At 34.6% G+C, this 19647-nt stretch overlaps 2 protein-coding genes across 3 annotated transcripts in view; one reads left to right on the top strand and one right to left on the bottom strand.

Annotated features, from left to right (window-relative positions):
- Positions 1–19647, top strand: part of LOC149789029 (uncharacterized) — a 130812-nt gene that overhangs the window by 35333 nt on the left and 75832 nt on the right. The gene's annotated exons all lie outside the window — the stretch shown is intronic.
- LOC149789030 (adenosine receptor A1-like) lies at positions 13318–14595 on the bottom strand. The gene has a single exon (XM_089975571.1). The coding sequence runs from the start codon at positions 14593–14595 to the stop codon at positions 13318–13320; it is 1278 nt and encodes a 425-aa protein (XP_089831697.1).

Below are 19647 nucleotides of genomic sequence, written 5' to 3'. Positions count from 1 at the left end.
AGGAAGTGATCTTGTCATGTGATTCATTAGTTGCAGTCTGGTACCCTATTGTTTTTATACATTTCTTTACACTAAGTGAGAGCAGCCAAAAGGGCTTCGATATGTACCATTAATGTCACTCAGATTTGACCTTGCAGCCATTAGGATTTGTAATTTTGACAATTATTGTCAGTAGTAATAGCCACTAATTAGCAAAGTGAACAAGCTCAACATCTTACTAAGGGAAGCCATAAAGGCTATCAAACCATTTTCCTGCTGACTTGTGTATTGATATTGATACTGCCACTTCTCAGCTGTTACTACTGTTCAATAATTGTAATCTTAAAAATTATCAGTGACTAAACGAGACATCTTAAGATAACACAGCAGTAAGGCTAATTGGATTACATGTACTTACCCTTTTGTATGGATTAAAAGTTGAGTCTTTCTCAGCTTTATGGAATAAATGTGGCTTCTCATGAGGCGTAAATGATTCAATATTAACCTTAGTGGAACATGTACTTTAGTCAACACTTATTTCAGAAATGAAAACCTGACATCGGGAAACAGATATTGAATTACTTAACACACGTTATGAATAAAATACTGGTTCTGGATACATATTAAAATAAAATGTGGCCACTTGTGAGGGGTAAATTTTATATTATTGCACTAATATGCTGGCTGCTGGTCACGTCAGCCTGGTGGCCTTTCATGATGGGTACTTTTGAACACAAACTCATCGGTGCCAACAGATTCTGGCCATAAGGAGCGGGGGTCCGCAGGTCAGGGGGGCCTTTCAAGAGGGAGACTACTGTATGTGGTTGTTGGACACCTAAAAGTTCAGCCAAAGTATAAAAAAATCTTGCCTTTTAATTTTCCAACATTGTTTATAGGGAAAATGATGTCTGCACTTTTGTAAGTGGATAGATACCTTGCATACCTTTGAACATTTCTTCAGCAAGTTGGAGCCAAAATTGTCCAAAATCAGATGTAATTTACCAAGCTTCACTATTCATGGGATGCTGGTAATAATATAGCTAAAACCTTCTTAAACTTCATATTATACCATGCTGCTGGAGGAAAAATCTTGATCCTAAAATGATAAGATGTATTTTTGGGGCGTCTACTTATTATGCAGTGCTTTGGTTTCATTATCGTTATAACTGGGAGATGATCGACCATGGTGTTATTGCCCATATCGAGTGAATAATAAAATATGAAATTAATGGATGGAATAACGGAAATCTGAACAGAGATATAGAATAGAACAACACAACCCCCATATGTAAAATATAACAATTTAATCAATTACTTAAACAAAATGAAATTGAACATGACATTTGAATGATACCCTTTTCTTAGAAATAGAATTATACAATTTATAAGAAATTCAATTAGCCATTCTTTTATAGTGATGAAACAAATTTCATCATAGAATGGAGTGAATGACTGAACTCTTGCTCAGCATGTTTGCATAGCCTGGTTGCTTCCAGCTCTTTTACAGTAAACATTGGTAACAGGTCAGTCACCATATATCTTTTCCTCTTCTCTCTATCTCTGCATCCTTTTGTCAATTGTAACTTGGTTGTCTGCTGTCTTTTCCCTCTGCATGATGCATATATGGAGCTAATTTCCCCTTTAAATAAATAACAATGCAGCCTTAATATTTGTCAGGCTTTTTTTCTTCTGGCATCAAAGAAGATTCCCCACTCATATTATGTCAGATATCATCTTATATTCAACAGAACTAAGGCTAATATGGGTCAGTTTGCAGCTGATACACACGACCCTATTTACCATAAAATTTATAACTTCTTCTTGCAGATAGTCACATTCTTAAATGGACTAGAACATAAATTATAAATCACAACTGGACTATGTGTCAGTTGGCATGCACTGATTTCTTGATCAAAAAGAATTCACGACCTAATTACACGAATGGATTAATGGACTTCATGTTTTGTCCTAACATTACTTGATAACTAGCAATTCATTGGCATAACATTTTCCAGATATAGTAATCTCAATTCCTAGCCTATATGATTCATATAATTTAAGACAGATAAAAATCCACACAATTATAACAGTTAGTATCAAACATAATACATGAAACCCTTAGACTACATGATTGCTATTACATACGAGTAAATTTGAACAGTTCTTTCAAAATTCATATTGAGGTAATATTGTATGATATTCATAGGATACACAAGTTATATAACATTCATGACAAAGATATACCACTCTGGTGGCCTAGTGGTTAGAGCGTCTGCCTCGGAAGTGGGAGGTCATGGGTTCTATCCCCGGCCGAGTCATACCAAAGACTTAAAAAAATGGTACTAACAGCTGCCTTACTTGGTACTCAGCATTAAGAGATTAGTGTTAGGACTGGTCAGCCTGGTGTCAGGATTATGTGACTGGGTGGGACATCATGCTACGTGTATGTGGCATGATGCCCCTGTGCTAGACATCACTATAAACTGCCACACTGCAGACACCGGAGCGACATGACTGAAAAAAATTGTTAAAGCTACATTAAAAATCCAAATCACACACAAGACAAAGATATGCAAACAATTAATTTCTGACCTCTGGGAAAATTGATGTATCAATTTAAACTGAATAAATGCAACAATAATTATAAACTTATTTCAATGAACATACTGTATGCGATTGAGACAAACCTTGTGCTTTCTTTTCTGTGAAGCCAGATCTCTCTTTTCCTTGTCCCTCAACTTCCAGACACGCATCCATTGGACAATTTATAATGGTAGAATGCTTTCATTGCTTTCATGGAGTCGTGACTTCCCCTTCCAAAGAAAAACTTGGACTGACAATTTCATGAGGGAAATTATTCAAAACATTTGAATTTCATCTGGGAAACAAACACCCCTCATTTAGCTTAGCCATTCAGGATTTGAATTTCATCTGGGAAACAAACACCCCTCATTTAGCTTAGCCATTCAGGATTTGAATTTCATCTGGGAAACAAACACCCCTCATTTAGCTTAGCCATTCAGGATTTGAATTTCATCTGGGAAACAAGCACCCCTCATTTAGCTTAGCCATTCAGGATTTGAATTTCATCTGGGAAACAAACACCCCTCATTTAGCTTAGCCATTCAGGATTTGAATTTCATCTGGGAAACAAAATGCCCCTCATTTAGCTTAGCCAGTCAGGATTTGAATTTCATCTGGGAAACAAACACCCCTCATTAGGTTAGCCATTCAGGGTTTGAATTTCATCTGGGAAACAAACACCCCTCATTTAGCTTAGCCATTCAGGATTTGAATTTCATCTGGGAAACAAACACCCCTCATTTAGCTTAGCCATTCAGGGTTTGAATTTCATCTGGGAAACAAACACCCCTCATTTAGCTTAGCCATTCAGGGTTACTTTTATCTAACTGTCAACAATTTAACATGCCAATCAAAGTTAGAACAATTCTTTGTATTCTGACTTTATTAATAACTATTTTTGGAAAAACTCATTTTATGACACTTATTTCAGATGGCACAGATTGTCTCTGGATTGTCTCTACTTTGTAGTTTCCTGCTCCTACATTAACATATCTGTCTGACCATTTTCCAAACAAGTTCTAATTAAAAATCAGTCATGCCCCCCCCCCCCCCCCCCATCAGGAAGGTTTAACCATCTCAGGCTTATGATTTATTGTGGGACTAGCCCATATGTCAAAGTTAATTGTTATTGTCACACTGAATGTGACAAGATTGACTTGAGTTATTGTCCAGTAATACTTTCTTCAAAATTCACTCTGTTACAATTATATATCACCTATCACTAAGAGAAATTAATGTTCATAACTAAGTCCATCATCAGGAAAGCAATGTTAAGCACCTCCATTGTCGATAGTACCTAGTGGTTGCTTATTTTACACTCACACTCACTTGATAACACTCACTTGATAATAATTTATTGAAAAATAACCAAGCTTGAAACAGATTTTTTTCAGATGTGTTTATATTGTTATGGAGTTGTAAGTATTGGAATATAATTAATTTTGGGATTTGGCTTGTACGAGTTTCAGTTTATTACCCCCATATATACTCTCCATAAGTACAAACAACATAGACCCTGATGGCAGAATAGGCAATATCAGATCAAGGTCACTGCACCTTGGAGTTGTATGTGAATTATAAGTGAGTACAAATGGTAGTTCTCTTAATTATATTTTGACTTTGACCTGCTAATACTTCCATTCTTCAACCTGCTACAAAAATACTGTTATCACCTCATGTTTGTGCATATACATAATCAGGATTCATCCAGTTTCATCTAATTTTATTTTTATTTTTTATTAATAGGCTACCTTTGAGAACAATTTCAACAATTTTGGCATAGGTTTCCATGTATGGTAGATGATGACAGTGATGATATGAGATTAAGCTTGATGGAGTTCCACCTCATGTGTGAAACTGCTTTCGTTTATGCTTGAATTTTCATATAATTGACATTATACAAAACTATACATGTGGTGCCTCTTTTCTTTAATGTTTTATTCAATGTGGTGTGTATAAAAAAGATTAATTTGCAGTTTTACCTTGGAACAAACCAATATTATAGCTGCTGATTTTGTTGCATGACATTGGGTTATTTTTGTTGGACACTGAAATAAATACTTTTATATGTTTGTGGACAGGAAAGAGAACAAAATATCATGTGCTGTCTGAAAATAGACCAGAAATGTCATTGTACCTGTCTTCATAGAGATTAGACATTCCAATCTCTAAATATGTGACCAGTGAATTTGTTGGCGTCTAGTTTTTCATTAATTTAAAAGGTGTAAAACTACATAGTTTAGAGAAAGAGTTTTAGGTCGGAAAAGTCATAAGGAAACTAAGTTCTGACCAAAACCAAAGGAATGATTGGGTGTTGGTTTTAATGGCACTTTGATACATTATCGACTGTATCATGCCAAGGAAATGGGAGTTAAGTACCTTTCCCAGTGACACGCTAAGGCATCTTATCCAGGCTGGAATGGGCAAGTATTGAACTCATAACCCTTTGGATTACAAGTCCAGTTCTCTACCAACAGAGCTACCATGGCTTAATAAGTAAAGTTCTCCATATGGATCAGTGACTATGGTGGCCAAATGGAGTCAGTCTTATAAATGTCTTATTTAATGAGCATTAAAATGTGGCTTATTTAGTGAGCATTAAAATGTGGCTTAATTAATGACTGTTAAAATGTGGTTTTATTAATGAGCATTAAAATGTGGCTTATTTAATGAGCATTAAAATGTGGCTCAAAATAATGAATATTAGAATGTGGCATAATTAGTGAGTGACTTAATTAATGAGTGTTAATGGATGAAGGTTGGATGGTTGTTATTTAATTGCATTTTGAGCACATTAATGACTGTATCAGTCAGAGAAAAAAGAAGCTAAATACTTTTCTAAGGACACACCAAGACAGCTAGACCCATTTATTTTGAGTCCATTACTCTACCAGCTGACCTATCATGGCTGAAACAACAATCTGAAATGTTAGCAGCCATTAAGTCATGACCAAGTTCAATATTAAAAGTCCCATATTAAAAGTCCCCACCTCCTAAAAAAGCTAAAATCCAGTTATGACTGTTGCTTGATAATGAAGTAAAATTATGAACAGATGAAAAGATAAAAACGTGTTTGCTTTGTAACTACAGGTACAAATTGTTGGTAAGATCTGGAACAATGTGGATTAAAATCTTTGAAAGTCAAAACATACATAGAACAGTACAGTTATAAGAACTATAGTCGGCATCTACAATCTAACAAGCATCATAGATGGACAGAATGTGAACTAAGTTGTTCAATACAATATAGAATAGAAAGAAGTTATGCCTTGTGTGGAATTGTATTTAAATTTCCCCCATTTTCCTGATCAAGTAGACCAAAATGTTGCCAAAATCCCTTTGGTCTCATTAATCTATGTACTTGCTTTCTAAGTTGAATCAAGCTACAAACAACATAAACCCAGATCTGCCATTGGATAATGTGCTTGCAGGTTGTGTTGTTTTTATCTACTGATTACTCCAAACAGACTGCATAAACCCAGATCTGCCAGCACAGTATGTGATTGGTTAACATCATGAGATTGCAGTACAAGTTTATCGCAGCTTGTAGGTAAAATACATCTAGCCCTTTTGTCTTATGTAATTTTAGTTGATATATTGAATGGTCTGTTCTTATTTATATACAGATTTCTTGCCTGCTAGTTTATGCAAGTCAGGAAATAGATCCGTAAATTCATTTCTAGCTCTTGGAGTAACTTGTGTGATTGTTGATGAATTACAGCTGCTATGAATACCATCTCAGTCAATTTGTAATGGAGTTGTAGTGTATTTATCTTAAACTTACATGTCAAAATAGTCCAAATGCAAGCTGTTATGGATTCCAGCAAACAAACAAAAACAATGGCAGTTTTGTCCAATTAGTAGCTATTTTACATGTTCACTCAGCAATACTAGCTGTAGTTCTATAGCTCACTGTTAATGCTAATTGATCCTTGTATGCCATCCCATTAACTCCTAGATTTAGCTTTGAAAATTGATGGCCTTTGTGACATATTGGTTTTGCCATCGTTTTAATACAGTTGGGCAGTTCAGGTTTTTATGTTTATTAATTAGCTGTGAGTTGAGGAGGGGCAGTGTAAATTTGGGGAGGAGGGTAGGGATAGGCTCACTGGTTAGGATTTCTTCTCACTTTTTAATGCAAAGATCTGTTGTTTGTGCTTTTAAAGTTGTTTTCACACTCTGGATTTTATGGGATAAACAAGTATGAAATAGACTCATCAGTATTTTAGCCATATTACATGTAGCACATAAAATGTACTGTCAGAGGTGTTGCTGCCAGTAGCCCATTGGGATGAAGGGCTAGTAGAAAAGGAACATCTGGACTCGCATGGGTCATGCTCAATGTGCATTGTTTTCTCACCTTTGGGATATAGTCGGCTTTTCATTGCAATGTCATTGGCCAAATTTACAATGTTAAAGTTTTATCTAAGTTTTTAAAGCCACATATCTAATCCTTCATTTAATCATATTATATGGATACCGCTGGTATTTATTCTCTATCTCATGGCCAGACTCACTTTTATATATTTACTTCCTAAAGCATAGTTAGGTATTTGAAGATAGAATACAATGATTTAAAAAAATACATATGAAGCTTGTACATTATTAATGTCAATAGCTTTTGCTGACAGTGTCATTATTGTATATATATTTTAATGTTACTTTTTATATATCAAGACTTTAACTTTTCACATTTTATTTTCTAATTTGGAAGGTGGACTCAACAAAAATACATTAAAAGGGGTTTCAGAATTCAACTTTAAAATGCGGGTAGATTTGAAAAATAAAAATTGCCCTATGAAAGACCTCAATTTGGTCCTTAGATTTTGCGTGAACCAAATCTTGTATTTGAGTAAAACATGCTGATAATATTGGAATAGCTCTAAAGTTGAAACTGTGATATGCTTTCCTGTGTATGCATCATGGGGAATAATGTTCAAGTTTTGTATTAATTATTTTTTTCGATGCACCTTCTACATCAGTTGCTGCATTTGGCTGAAATTTTTAGAATACTGTACTGTAGGTCTTACGTTTATAATTTGATATGGTAGTTTTCCTGTCATGCTTTTTTCACTTTATAATCTGATATGATTGTATTCCTGTCTTGTTTCACCTGTTTAAATTTATAATCTGATTTGGTAGTGTTCATGTGTTGCTTGTCTCACCTATTTAAATTTATAATCTAATATTGTATTTCTGTTTTGCTTATCTTACCTGTTTAAGTTTATATGCTGATATGGTAGTATTCCTGTCTTGTTGGTCTCACCTGTTTAAATTTATATGCTGACATGGTACTATATTTGTCTTGTTTGTTTCACCTGTTTTAAGTTTATATGCTGATATGGTAGTATTTCAGTCTTGTTTGTCTCCCCTGTTTAAATTTATATGCTGATATGGTAGTATTCCTGTCTTGCTTCTTCCATTTGTTTAAGCATACAGCTTGGTTCATCATTGTGAACAGTGTTACAGTTACTTGTTAAGATTTTGAATATCAGATATCTTGTACATTTGTTGCTACATTCAACTGAAAACAATAGGTCTAAAGTTTATGTGCTAATATGCTGGAAGTTCCTATCATACCTGTCTCACATGGCTTAAGCAGAAAGTATGTTTCATTGTTGTAAATAATGCTAACATTTTCCGTCACACAATTTTGAAATTATTTGCTGTAATGAACTATTTATCTATGATAATATTTCTTGGTATTCTAAAGTTTATATGCCAATATATGAGGAGTTTCTGTCTTGCATACTTAAACATTATGGTCAATAATGTTCAAGATTTTTGTACAAATTTATAAAGGTCAGATGTGGAAATTATAATAAAGAGCATACTGGTACATGTGCAATTGAGACAGTAGTTTCTGCAGAACACATTTCCATATCTTTTGGACAAATTTAATTTCAAGATCATCAGTACCACCCTTTATTTTTTCATAAGCCTGTGGGGTACAGGTGAATAATTCCTTGCTTTTGTGTTATGACTCTGTGGTCATAAACTAAGGAACAGAAAGAAGCAAAACTTAACAAAAACTTTTAATTGTCAAAGTTATAAATGAAAATGTGAGAGGAACTTAACAGTTTCACGAAGTGAATCCAAAATAATCCTGAAAAAGTTCTATTCAAGTCCAGAAGATGAAAAGTTCCATATAAATTTCAGAACTGGAAATGTACTGGTCTGCCAACAATCATCACATTGTCAAAATGATGTTTAAAATGGCTTTCTCAAGAACTCCTTTGAATAATTCACAACAGTTCCAAAATGATATTATAGTCCAGTGAGCACTTTCTATCTCTACTGCTTAATCCAAACTGTCTTTTTCCTCTCAAATAATATCAAAGTACAACATAAAGCACATTTGCAGATTTGATGTTGCAACAAGAGAGCACAAGAAATAAGAATGACTCCAAAATAGGAATGAATCTGATTGCTCAGTCCTCTACTTATGTAAACCTTTAAGAGTCTTTTTTGACTATACTTCACAATATATCGCACATGACAAATCTTACTACTCAATCTAATATTTCACAATACCTATTCATGTGACCTAACTCATCAAATAAGAACTTAATTCTTCCAAGATAACACTTGACCGATCTGCCAAAAAAGGCAGAATCTCGTAAACATATCTACTGATAATTGTATTATTAGTAATTGTCAACACATACTTAACCCATTACCTCATAGAGCATAGTTACAAAGTGCAGCGTGCTATAAATAGAACACCTGTTACCTAGTCGACCCCATACGCATAGGCCTGCTTGTGAACTGTTAAGCAATGTAGTGTATGTTACGTTTAACAGCAATTTTAACCATTTTACATTTTTGGTACACATCTATTATAAGTGGAAAAATTTAAGAGTAAATTCTGATTGATATAGCTGTGTAATAATTTATCACGGAAGAATTTGTTATGTCCTTTAAAATCTTGAGAGAACTCGTTCACCGTCATGTCAGTGAGGCTGCGTGACCAACCGTAGATGCCATTTCTTATACTCGAAATTTACAAGTTTTTCATCTGCGTCTACATCACTAAGTCATCTGAATTTGATAATTTATTAAAACTAATTGCTGCCTACATCAATATCAGAGCCTTTACCTGGTTATTGAATTTTTCATAGTTGTGATTCTAATCATGAAAACTTGTAAGTACTGAATGAAATCCGCGACCGCCATTTTGGAGAGTGGAGATTACGACCCAGTTACTTTACATAGCAGATATCGGCCAGTGCATAAACAGTGACCATGTAATCTGACATAATTGTCATTTGCAGAAATGAATGTAGTATCTAATAAAGGGTTTTCCCCGAAGGTGGCACTATGAAAACCGGCTTAAAATGGCTTATGTTCACAGCCGATGTCAAAAGGCACTTCCATGCAACTTGAGTAGAGGTGTCAAAAGGCGCTTCCATGCGAATGGTGTAGAGGTGTCCAAAGATGCTTGCATGAGGTAAAGGGTTAAGCATCTACATGTAATTATAGATTTTATGCAAGTTTACTTTCTCTGATAGCTTAAAATAAATCGTATGTATGTATGAAATCCAGCTATAGATAATTACTACAATTTACAGTCATGAATAAACATTAAATGCTTAGACAAAATCACGCACCAGAGTTAAAAAATTATCAGTATACATAACACTTGATAAGAAGAAAACAAATACTCTCCTACAAATGGAGAATTACCCACCTCCTTTTCCTTCCATTTAATGGACGGGTCTCACTGTTAACAAAAACTAGAGTCTGATTGATTATCTGAGAGCATTATATTTCAGTAAGATTTGGAAACCCACCTCTTATAAAGGCTGTGTTATGGCAGTGTTCTGTTCAGGAAACATGTTTCATTTTGGTCCTTAGTCAGCTGTTGTGCCAACCTTGGGCAAGTTCATTTGACATCATGGTTGTAACATGTAACCAAGGGTTACCCTAGGTTAAGCAAAGGCAGGGTGGCAGACACAGATGCCAACCATAATATAATATAAACTGAAGCAAGATATTCAGCAGATCTCAGACTGTCAGCTTTGTTTCTATTCTAAGGAAAGACATTAAAACATTGAACATTTTGGGGAAAAGAAATGTATATGTTTTGTTCAGCAATACGGGTAAAGTGTCTTGCCATTTAATGACACATCATGGCAACTGACCCAGCCTAGACTTTGAATTAAACCTGCTACTCTTGCACAGGAGTTGAGCATGCTCACAACAGAGCTGATGCTTTTTGAAGCCTATCATTCAGTTTGTGCATTTGATTTAATTTACAAAACATGAATCAGGCATATATGCCTGAATTATAAATGCCAGTTTCCCTCTACTGATATGTGTACCTGAACTATAAATGCCAGTTTTTATCCACAGGTGTGTGTATCTGAATTATAAAAGCATGTTTTCATCTACATGTGTGTGTACCTGAATTACATGTATAATTGCATTTTTTGCATCTGTTTAGTTTAAAAAGCACGATATACACCTTTTTCCTTTTCTCTGACACTTTCTTTTTAGAATTTCACTAATACGGCTGCCATAAATTGACTGCAGTCAGTGAATTACCTGCTATTTTTTTGTCAAATGATGTAATGTGTAATATCACTTATACATCCCCATTCCTTTAATCCAGCAGTTGCCTTCATTATGCAATGAAACCAGCTAATGGAAATATTTATAGCCAGCAGTAGTGTTAATCCTTATATGTAATAAGATTTCTTTGTACACTTCCACAATTTTATTCCTTTCTCATTCAGACATTTTATTTCAGGAACAGGTAATTTGAGCTTAATGTCAGTTGTTATTGTTGTGGGGTTTAACGCCATTTTTCAGCACACAATAGGCTATGCATGGCGGCCAGTATTAATGGTGGAGGAAGAACCTGTGAAGAACCACCGACCCACAAGAAGCTGCTGGCAAGCTTTCTCGCATACCCACATTGGCCGAATCCTAGACTCGAACCCACGCAGACAGAGATGAAATGGCAGTTATCCGTAATGGAGAGTGCTTTAGACCACTCCGCCACTCGGGGCCCCGCTTAATGTCAGATTAACCAGTCTAATTAGTTTTAATATCAGTAATACATTACCTGTCATTATTATTAATCTTACTCATTCCATAATGAAAAAACCTCATCTGTGCTAGATGCACCATCCTCCTGTTCTATACATCTTTAGAACACATGCATTGACCCAGACTGACCTACATCATTGGCCCATGCACAATAGCACCTCATTATTTTTCATTATTTATTTATAATAAAAATAATAATAATAATAATAATAATTTTTTATATTTTTAACAAGAACAACTTAATGAATTAAGGCTCCCTTTTAATAAAGTGCACATTTAACATGCCCTTAATAATAATAATAATAATAATAATAATAATAATAATAATAATATATTTTTTATTTTAATTTGGAGCAGTGATCTACATAAATGTCATTAAATTATAAACTTAAACAATCAGAAATGATTGAGTGGCACATGCACAATTGTGTGCACGCCACTATAATTAAACTCAACAACAATCAGAAATGATCAGAAACTTTTTCGAAACGAAAGTATTTCAGATAGGCTCATATTCAGTGCTTGTTGTTGTTGTTGTTGTTGTAGGGTTTAACGCCATTTTTCAGCACAAGATACGCTATACATGGCGTCCAGTATTAATGGTAGAGGAAGAAACCAGGAAATACCCGGAAAGAACCACCGACCCTCGAGAAGCTACTGGCAAGCTTTCTCACATACCCACATTGGCTGAATCCGAGACTCGAACCTACGCAGACAGAGGTGAGATGGCAGTGATCCGTAACGGAGAGCACTTTAGACCACTCGGCCACTCGGGGCCCCCCATATTCAATGCAGTGCTAACCCACAACCTCCCACATCCAAGTTGGACACTCTAACCACTTAGGCCATTGGAGTGTTTATGTTCATAGGAAGGAAAAAAAATAGGTCACTATGAGTGTACTTGTTGCCTTGAGAAGTTAAAATAAACTAAAATCACCATTGTCGCTTGGTGTTAATCAGTGGACAGAATGAACAGCCTGGAACATGTAGTGGTGATCATTGAAACTTAAAAAGGCATATCAAGTGACTGTTTTAGAAGTGAGATGCAAAAAGGGGAATTTTGTAACCAAACAATGAGTTTGTTAGAAAAGAGACCTTGAGGGATGTAAGAAGAAAAAAGGGATGTGAAAAGAAAACTGGTATGCTGGTATGGTGCGGGAATAGTCATGTTCAGTAATGTCCAGTCCAGGATGGCTGTGCCCAATAAAACACATGTAAGATCCTTTTTTGAGACTGATTTAATTTACAAAGGGAAGTGGTAACAATATATTAGGCAAGGATTATGGTAGTTTTAGAGACAACCATGATGTTCTAGGTCAGTCTTGACTCAATCCCATGAGACATGTTATGATCAAGAGGTGCAGTTATTATAAGTGGCTATTTATATGCATATTTTGACCTAAAAGAGGACTGTATTATTTTGTTTGGAAAATTTCACCATTTTTATCAAGAGAAAAATGTCGATTTTTAGAAGAAAAAGAAAAACATGCATTAATCATAGAATTTTAATAGCAAATAGAATCTGAAGTATGATTTGGGAAGAACTACCTGTCTGAATATCAGTCATTCTTGCTGCCTTCAAGTTAGACACAATTACACATAGCCCAACTTGAGTTTAGTAATATATACAATGGAATTTTTAATAAGCAACAATTGACTGGGTGTTAAAAGCTTGTTGGTTCATCAGTTAATTTTTGCCACCTAGAGTTTGGTTGATGCTTCCTCAGTTTGAATGTCTGTAATGGTTGAAATAAGTGTTGTTGTGGAGATGCTTGTTTTTTGTCGTCCATCTGAGATATTCCAAATCTTCAGAGTTTTAACTGTCTGTGATCTTTGAGTTCCATTTTCTTCAAGGATATCAGTTGAATCTAAAGATTCACTGCTGTCATTCATTTGTCTTTGAGATGCTCTATTCCTCAAAATTCTTGACATTTTCCGGGAAGCATTTTTCATGACTTGTTGGATTTGAACAGTTCTGTAACTATGAATGAAGGCAGTGAGGAATGACCTTATCAAAAATACAGGAAAGAAGAACAGTAAATTTACATTTTTGTATTCGTTATGACTCTGCACACAAATTGAACAGTATATAGAAATATAGAGTAAGAGTGGCATATAGGTTACAAACCATATTACGATGTCCACTCTCATCGTGATTATGATCTGATAATACTTTCTAAATTCAGAGCTATTTGGTGAGACAAAGCTTTGATGTGACTGAATGGCTTTAGTGATAGTTAGAAGAATTCCTTGAGTCACAATACAAACAGTAAAACTTAAAATCCAGATGACTGATACAAAAATAAGGTATGAATTACTGTAGTAGGAAAAGAAGTTACATGTAAAGTCTGTCTGGTTCCAGCCCATTTGTGGCACAAATCCAATGATGAAGGACATGTTCCAAAGAATTGTCATTGTTGTGATTACATTCCTTTTGTCCATAACTTGTGCATAGCCTGAAGGATTGGAAAGTCTTAAACAAGAGTCGATATTTAGCCAGAGAATTGACCATATCAAAGCTGTGGAAGCAGTGATGAAAAGACTCTCTGGTAGCAAGCAATTTACATACAGATCATTCAGGTTTCTAAGCAGCAAAGATTTGAACACTCCAAAGAGACCTATGAGGGTATCTGCAACACAAAGACTTCGTATAAAAACAAGGGTTGCACTGCGGCCTCCTGTCGTATACCTTGACACCAGTAAAAAAACCATGTTTCCAAGTGAAGTCAGTGCACCAAGTATAATAAGAACTTGGTTAATCATTCCAAGTTGAGTCTTGCTTATGTGAAAAAACATCCACAGGGTCTTGGAGGAGTCATCGACGGTTAAGTCCAGAGTTAGTGAGGAATTAATGGTACATGCATTTGTTTTGCTCTCAACCAGATTGATTAGTTGCAGGCTGTCATCTAAGCCACTAGTACTGGAATGCTGTGTGATGTTAAAAATTGTTGTTGTGCTGCTCTCTATGGCCTTGGACATTGTTTTCATGGTCTTTTTATCATTTCCTGCAAATATATATACATTTTGAAAGGTTACAGTCTTTTCCAGTTTTCTGTTAGATTTTGCAGGTGACTTCCTGCAACCTTAGTGAGAGCAACAGCGATACCTGAACCCAAACCTTCCAAAGCCCATAAGACAATTCTGACTTGTCCCAGATCACTGAGAAGCTGTATTTATAGAAACATGGAACATAAATGATAAAAATATACTCCTCTGGCATCTTGAATTCAACCAATAGTCAGACTTTAAACATGGATTCCAATGCCAAAGAAGCACAATTGATCAACTTACAGAATTTAAACATTCTTATGAGAAGCTTTATTAAAGAAAGAACATATGGTAATTGTAATAATTTCTTTCACTTGGAGATAACATACAACACTAAAATGAAGTATGTCATGACGAGTGACTTATTCAACCAAGTGGCTGCCTACCTTTCTTTATGTATACAATTTTTTAAAAGATATAAATGAGTTGAGGTATGTACAACCCTATCTGAAAAATGTCATCAGGATATGGTGTACCTCAGGGTAGAAAATTGTCAGCCACTCTTTTCAATATCAGAAAGAACATGGTTGAATTCCTAGATTCAGGAAATGACCATATTGATGTTATTTTTGATGTACTAGATATAAAAAGTATACATAATTTCCATTAAAGATACATTTAAACAGAGTTCAGAACTAGTCAGAACAACAGGTTCAGATGTCAAAATCTGAAATATTTTGTATGTGCTTATTATAATTACATAATATTCATGATGACCAAAAACTGTCATGACAGTTTTCGTATCTTGGTTGTGGAGAAAACCACATTTTTTAGTCCTGGAGGTTTTGGGGTTTTGTTGGGTTTTAAAAAAAAACCTCTAAACTAACTTTCAAAAACCGAATTTCATTTCACCTTTTGGATACTATTCCACCCTCATCTGGAAGCAGCAAAATTTACTCTTGCCAATATTACAAACTCAATCACAAAAGCATCACCATTGTTGTTAAACCTTCACAAAACTATATTTGATCTCTTCCATTTCACAAAGTCTTTTTCCATTCCTTGCATTTTTTCAGAGTAGCTTCACTGAAATAAGAACCTCCTATAGTGGCCATGTAAATTACTGTATATGGACAACTTGACAAATGTTAAAACGGAAAAGTTTACTTGCAACTGAAATGATTGCTTTCTTGCTCTAGATGATCCATGATCATTACTAATTTCCCACACTGGATAATTCATGATCATTAGTAATTTCCCACACTGGATAACTCATGATCATTAGTAAATTCCCATACTGGATTATTCATGATCATTAATAATTTCCCATACTGGATAATTCATGACCATTAGTAATTTCCCATACTGGATAATTCATGATCGCTAGTAAATTCCCATACTGGATAATTCATAATTTGTGATCATTAGTAATTTCCTACACTGGATAATTCATGATCATTAGTTAATTCCCATACTGGATAATTCATGATCATTAGTAATTTCCCATACTGGATAATTCATGATCATAAGTAAATTCCCATACTTGGATAATTCATGATCATTAGTTAAATTCCCATACTGGATAATTCATGATCATTAGTAATTTCCCATACTACTAATTTCCCATACTGGATAATTCATGATCATTAGTAGTAATTTCCCATATTGGATAATTCATGATCATTATCAATTTACCATACTGGATAATTCATGATCATTAGTAATTTACCATACTGGATACTTCATGATCATTAGTAGTAATTTCCCATACTGGATAATTCATGATCATTAGCAATTTACCATACTGGATAATTCATGATCATTAGTAGTAATTTCCCATACTGGATAATTCATTATCATTAGTAATTTACCATACTGGATAATTCATGATCATTAGTAGTAATTTACCATACTGGATAATTCATGGTCATTAGTAAATTCCCATACTGGATAATTCATGATCATTAGCAAATTCCCATACTGGATAATTCATGATCATTAGTAATTTCCCATATTCAGAGCAACAACCAATCAACTAAGCAAATTGGCGCCTAGTTATTGAATACAAAGAAAACTGATCCAAAAACTGGTAAATGACGTATTGCTCATTTTGTGATCAAAAACAGTGGTTAGTGCTGGTAACTTTCAATCAAAATTGTGAAATTCATAGCTTTTAATAAAAGTTGTATATTTTGTTACATTTTCCTTTTGAAAAAAAAAGTTTTCAGTACACCCTAAATGACAACAGATGATCAAATATGGATCAATTAAAATGTCAGTAATGCCTACTGGTGGCAATACTTTTAGAAATAAACACTAATAAAATAAGTCTTCTCAAGTGAAATTTGTGTTTTAGTGTAATATTCATAGATGTGATTTGCCCTCATGGATTCAGACATGCAAAGTGTCAGTCAGCTGCCAGTAATGCTTGTGGATGTTTCCATGAGAACCTAATTAAATACTGACTTTTTTACCTCCAACTTGCAGAAGGGCTGTTACATTGTTTCAACCTTCGTTGTATTATCATGTTAAATTCCATTTTTAAAAATCAAATCAAGTATAAGACATAAAATACATTACTTAATTGGCATGCAAATCCTGCTTGCTTAAAAGATAGCAATCACCCTAGTTTGTTAACTAAACTCATTTCAGATTACTGTACTAACTGAACACTCAGAACACCGTAAATATTTGTAACATAATCAAAGTATCTAAAGTTAATCAGCAATTTATTATACACATTCCCACAAATGTGATCAACTCATTACAGATGTGATTAACAATACCAAAGGAACCAAGCGAAAGGCATACTAGCTGCATGCAAAGCTTAGCATTACAGATAGGGTTGATTATGAAGAAGCAACTTTCATAATTTAAAACACTTAAATTCCTGAACTGGCACTGTGAATACTCACTTCTCATTGTCGATGTCCATCCCTTTCTAAATTTTTCAGAGGTCCATCAGCAGTTTATGCCCTCATTTATGTCATGGTCTATGTTTTGGACCCCATTGTATGCAAATTATTGAGGGAAAGGTGTACACACAACACCTGTATGGACCCCGTTGTATGAGAATTATTGAGGAAGAGGTGTATACATAACACCTAATTGGACCCCACTGTATGCAAATGATCCAGAGAGAGGTGTACACACAACACATCTATTTTGACCCCATTGTATGCGAATTATCGAGGGAGAGGTGTATACATAAAACCTATTTGGACCCTATTGTATCCAAATGATCGTGGGTGAGGTGTATATATAACACCTATTTTTACCCCATTTTATGCAACTTATCAAGGTAGAGGTGTATAAATAACACTTATTTGGACCCCATCGTATGAGAATTATCAAGGGGGAGGTGTACACACAACACCTATTTGGACCCCATTTTGTGCAGATTATCAAGAGAAAGGTGTATACATAACACCTATTTGGACCCCATTTTATGCAAATTATCGATGGAAAGGTGTACACATAACACCTATTTGGAATTCCCATTGTATGCGAATTATCGAAGGAGAGGTGTATTCATAATATCTATTTGGACCCCATTGTATGCAAATTATCGAAGGAGAGGTGTATTCATAATATCTATTTGGACCCCATTTTATGCAGATTATCGAGGGAAAGGTGTATACATAACACCTATTTGGACCCCATTTTATGCAAATTATCGAGGTAAAGGTGTATAAATAACACCTATGACTGTGTAATAAAAGTTTGCTTTCACCAAGCTTGATTAATGACTGAATGCTGAACATAAATATTTGACTTGATCAGCTTCTAAATAACCAGTCACTGTTATGTGTTTGTAGTGTTCTTAGCACAAGGTTAAATTTTAAGTCAAACAAAGCAGAATACCTATTAAGCTGATTTTGAAATGGAAAAAGAAAGAATTATGTAGAGCAGCAATAATGATAAATAACAATAATAATTATAATAGAATAACCTCTAAAACTTAAGATTTATGGGGAAATTTCTCCCTTAATGTGACAAAGAAGGCAATTTTCTATATATAGGAGGAATTTAATGAAGAAATAAAAATATGGCTAGCAAATATGATACGTAGCTTTCACACTTTAAGTGGATTATATTTGACAGATAATTTGGGAAATCATTATGTATCCTTTAATCATGTGTCCCAGGATAGCCTGTATAATAATAATAATCATAATAATAATTATTTAAAACTAATTATTTTTTTTATAGTAGAATCAGTTGAAGTTAGTATTGTATTAAGAGTAGTAACAATATTTATATTGAAAATTGAAATAATTGACATTAAAATTTAAATCTTGAGGTATGAGATGTGAAAAAAAATGTATTTTTCCCTTACCTAATGATTCTGTTTTTCTTTCTCTTTGATGTTCACAATTCAGATGCTAAAATGTCTGTGGATTCTGGACCAACCAATTCCACTCCTTTTTACCTGTAATTGTGTAGATAGCAGCTTGCCATGTCTGATGCAGGTGTGATTTGTCACAGGCAGGCAAAGCTAGGCAATAACTGATTGTGCCAGGAGAGCGTCAGATGCATCACTTCCTACTACCAGGCTTTTATTGGTGACAGTCTGACAAAGCAGTACAGTTTAGGAGGCAGTATTATTGTGTGCTTAGCTTGTGACTTCCTATCAAAATGCATTGTGGGGGATAATCCAGTCAATTTTCCACTATGCACCTTGTTAAATAAGCACTTACAGGGTGCTCTCAAGCTCAAACAGAACCCAATTAATTGTGATGCTTAAAACATAATCCACTGTGTTCATTGTAGTTAAGGAACTTATTTTGAAAGTATATAAAAATGGCTATATTAAGTGCAGGTGGTATGAAATCATGGGTTGTCAATGTACATGATTTGATGGCCTGACTGTCAAATTTAACATATGAAGACACTGAAAATGTTTGATAGTGATGAAATATATTGGATAATGATGAAAAACCAAATGACACATAAGGTATCCCCCCAAATGAGCCTCATTCTGGTTATGCAAATCAGATCATCATCTCTGTCAACAGTGTTACAACTCAGACATGGGAGATC

This window comes from Sinohyriopsis cumingii, chromosome 11, assembly GCF_028554795.1.
Source record: "Sinohyriopsis cumingii isolate HCF-2022 chromosome 11, ASM2855479v2, whole genome shotgun sequence".
NCBI classification, from domain to species: domain Eukaryota; kingdom Metazoa; phylum Mollusca; class Bivalvia; order Unionida; family Unionidae; genus Sinohyriopsis; species Sinohyriopsis cumingii.
The sequence above is the reverse complement of the archived record's forward strand: the minus strand, read 5'-3'. Positions and strand labels throughout refer to the sequence as shown.

What these genes read in the sequence shown, in the direction of transcription:
- LOC149789030 (XM_089975571.1), bottom strand. Translation starts at nt 14,595, where the DNA reads ATGTCCAAGGCCATAGAGAGCAGCACAACAACAATTTTTAACATCACA.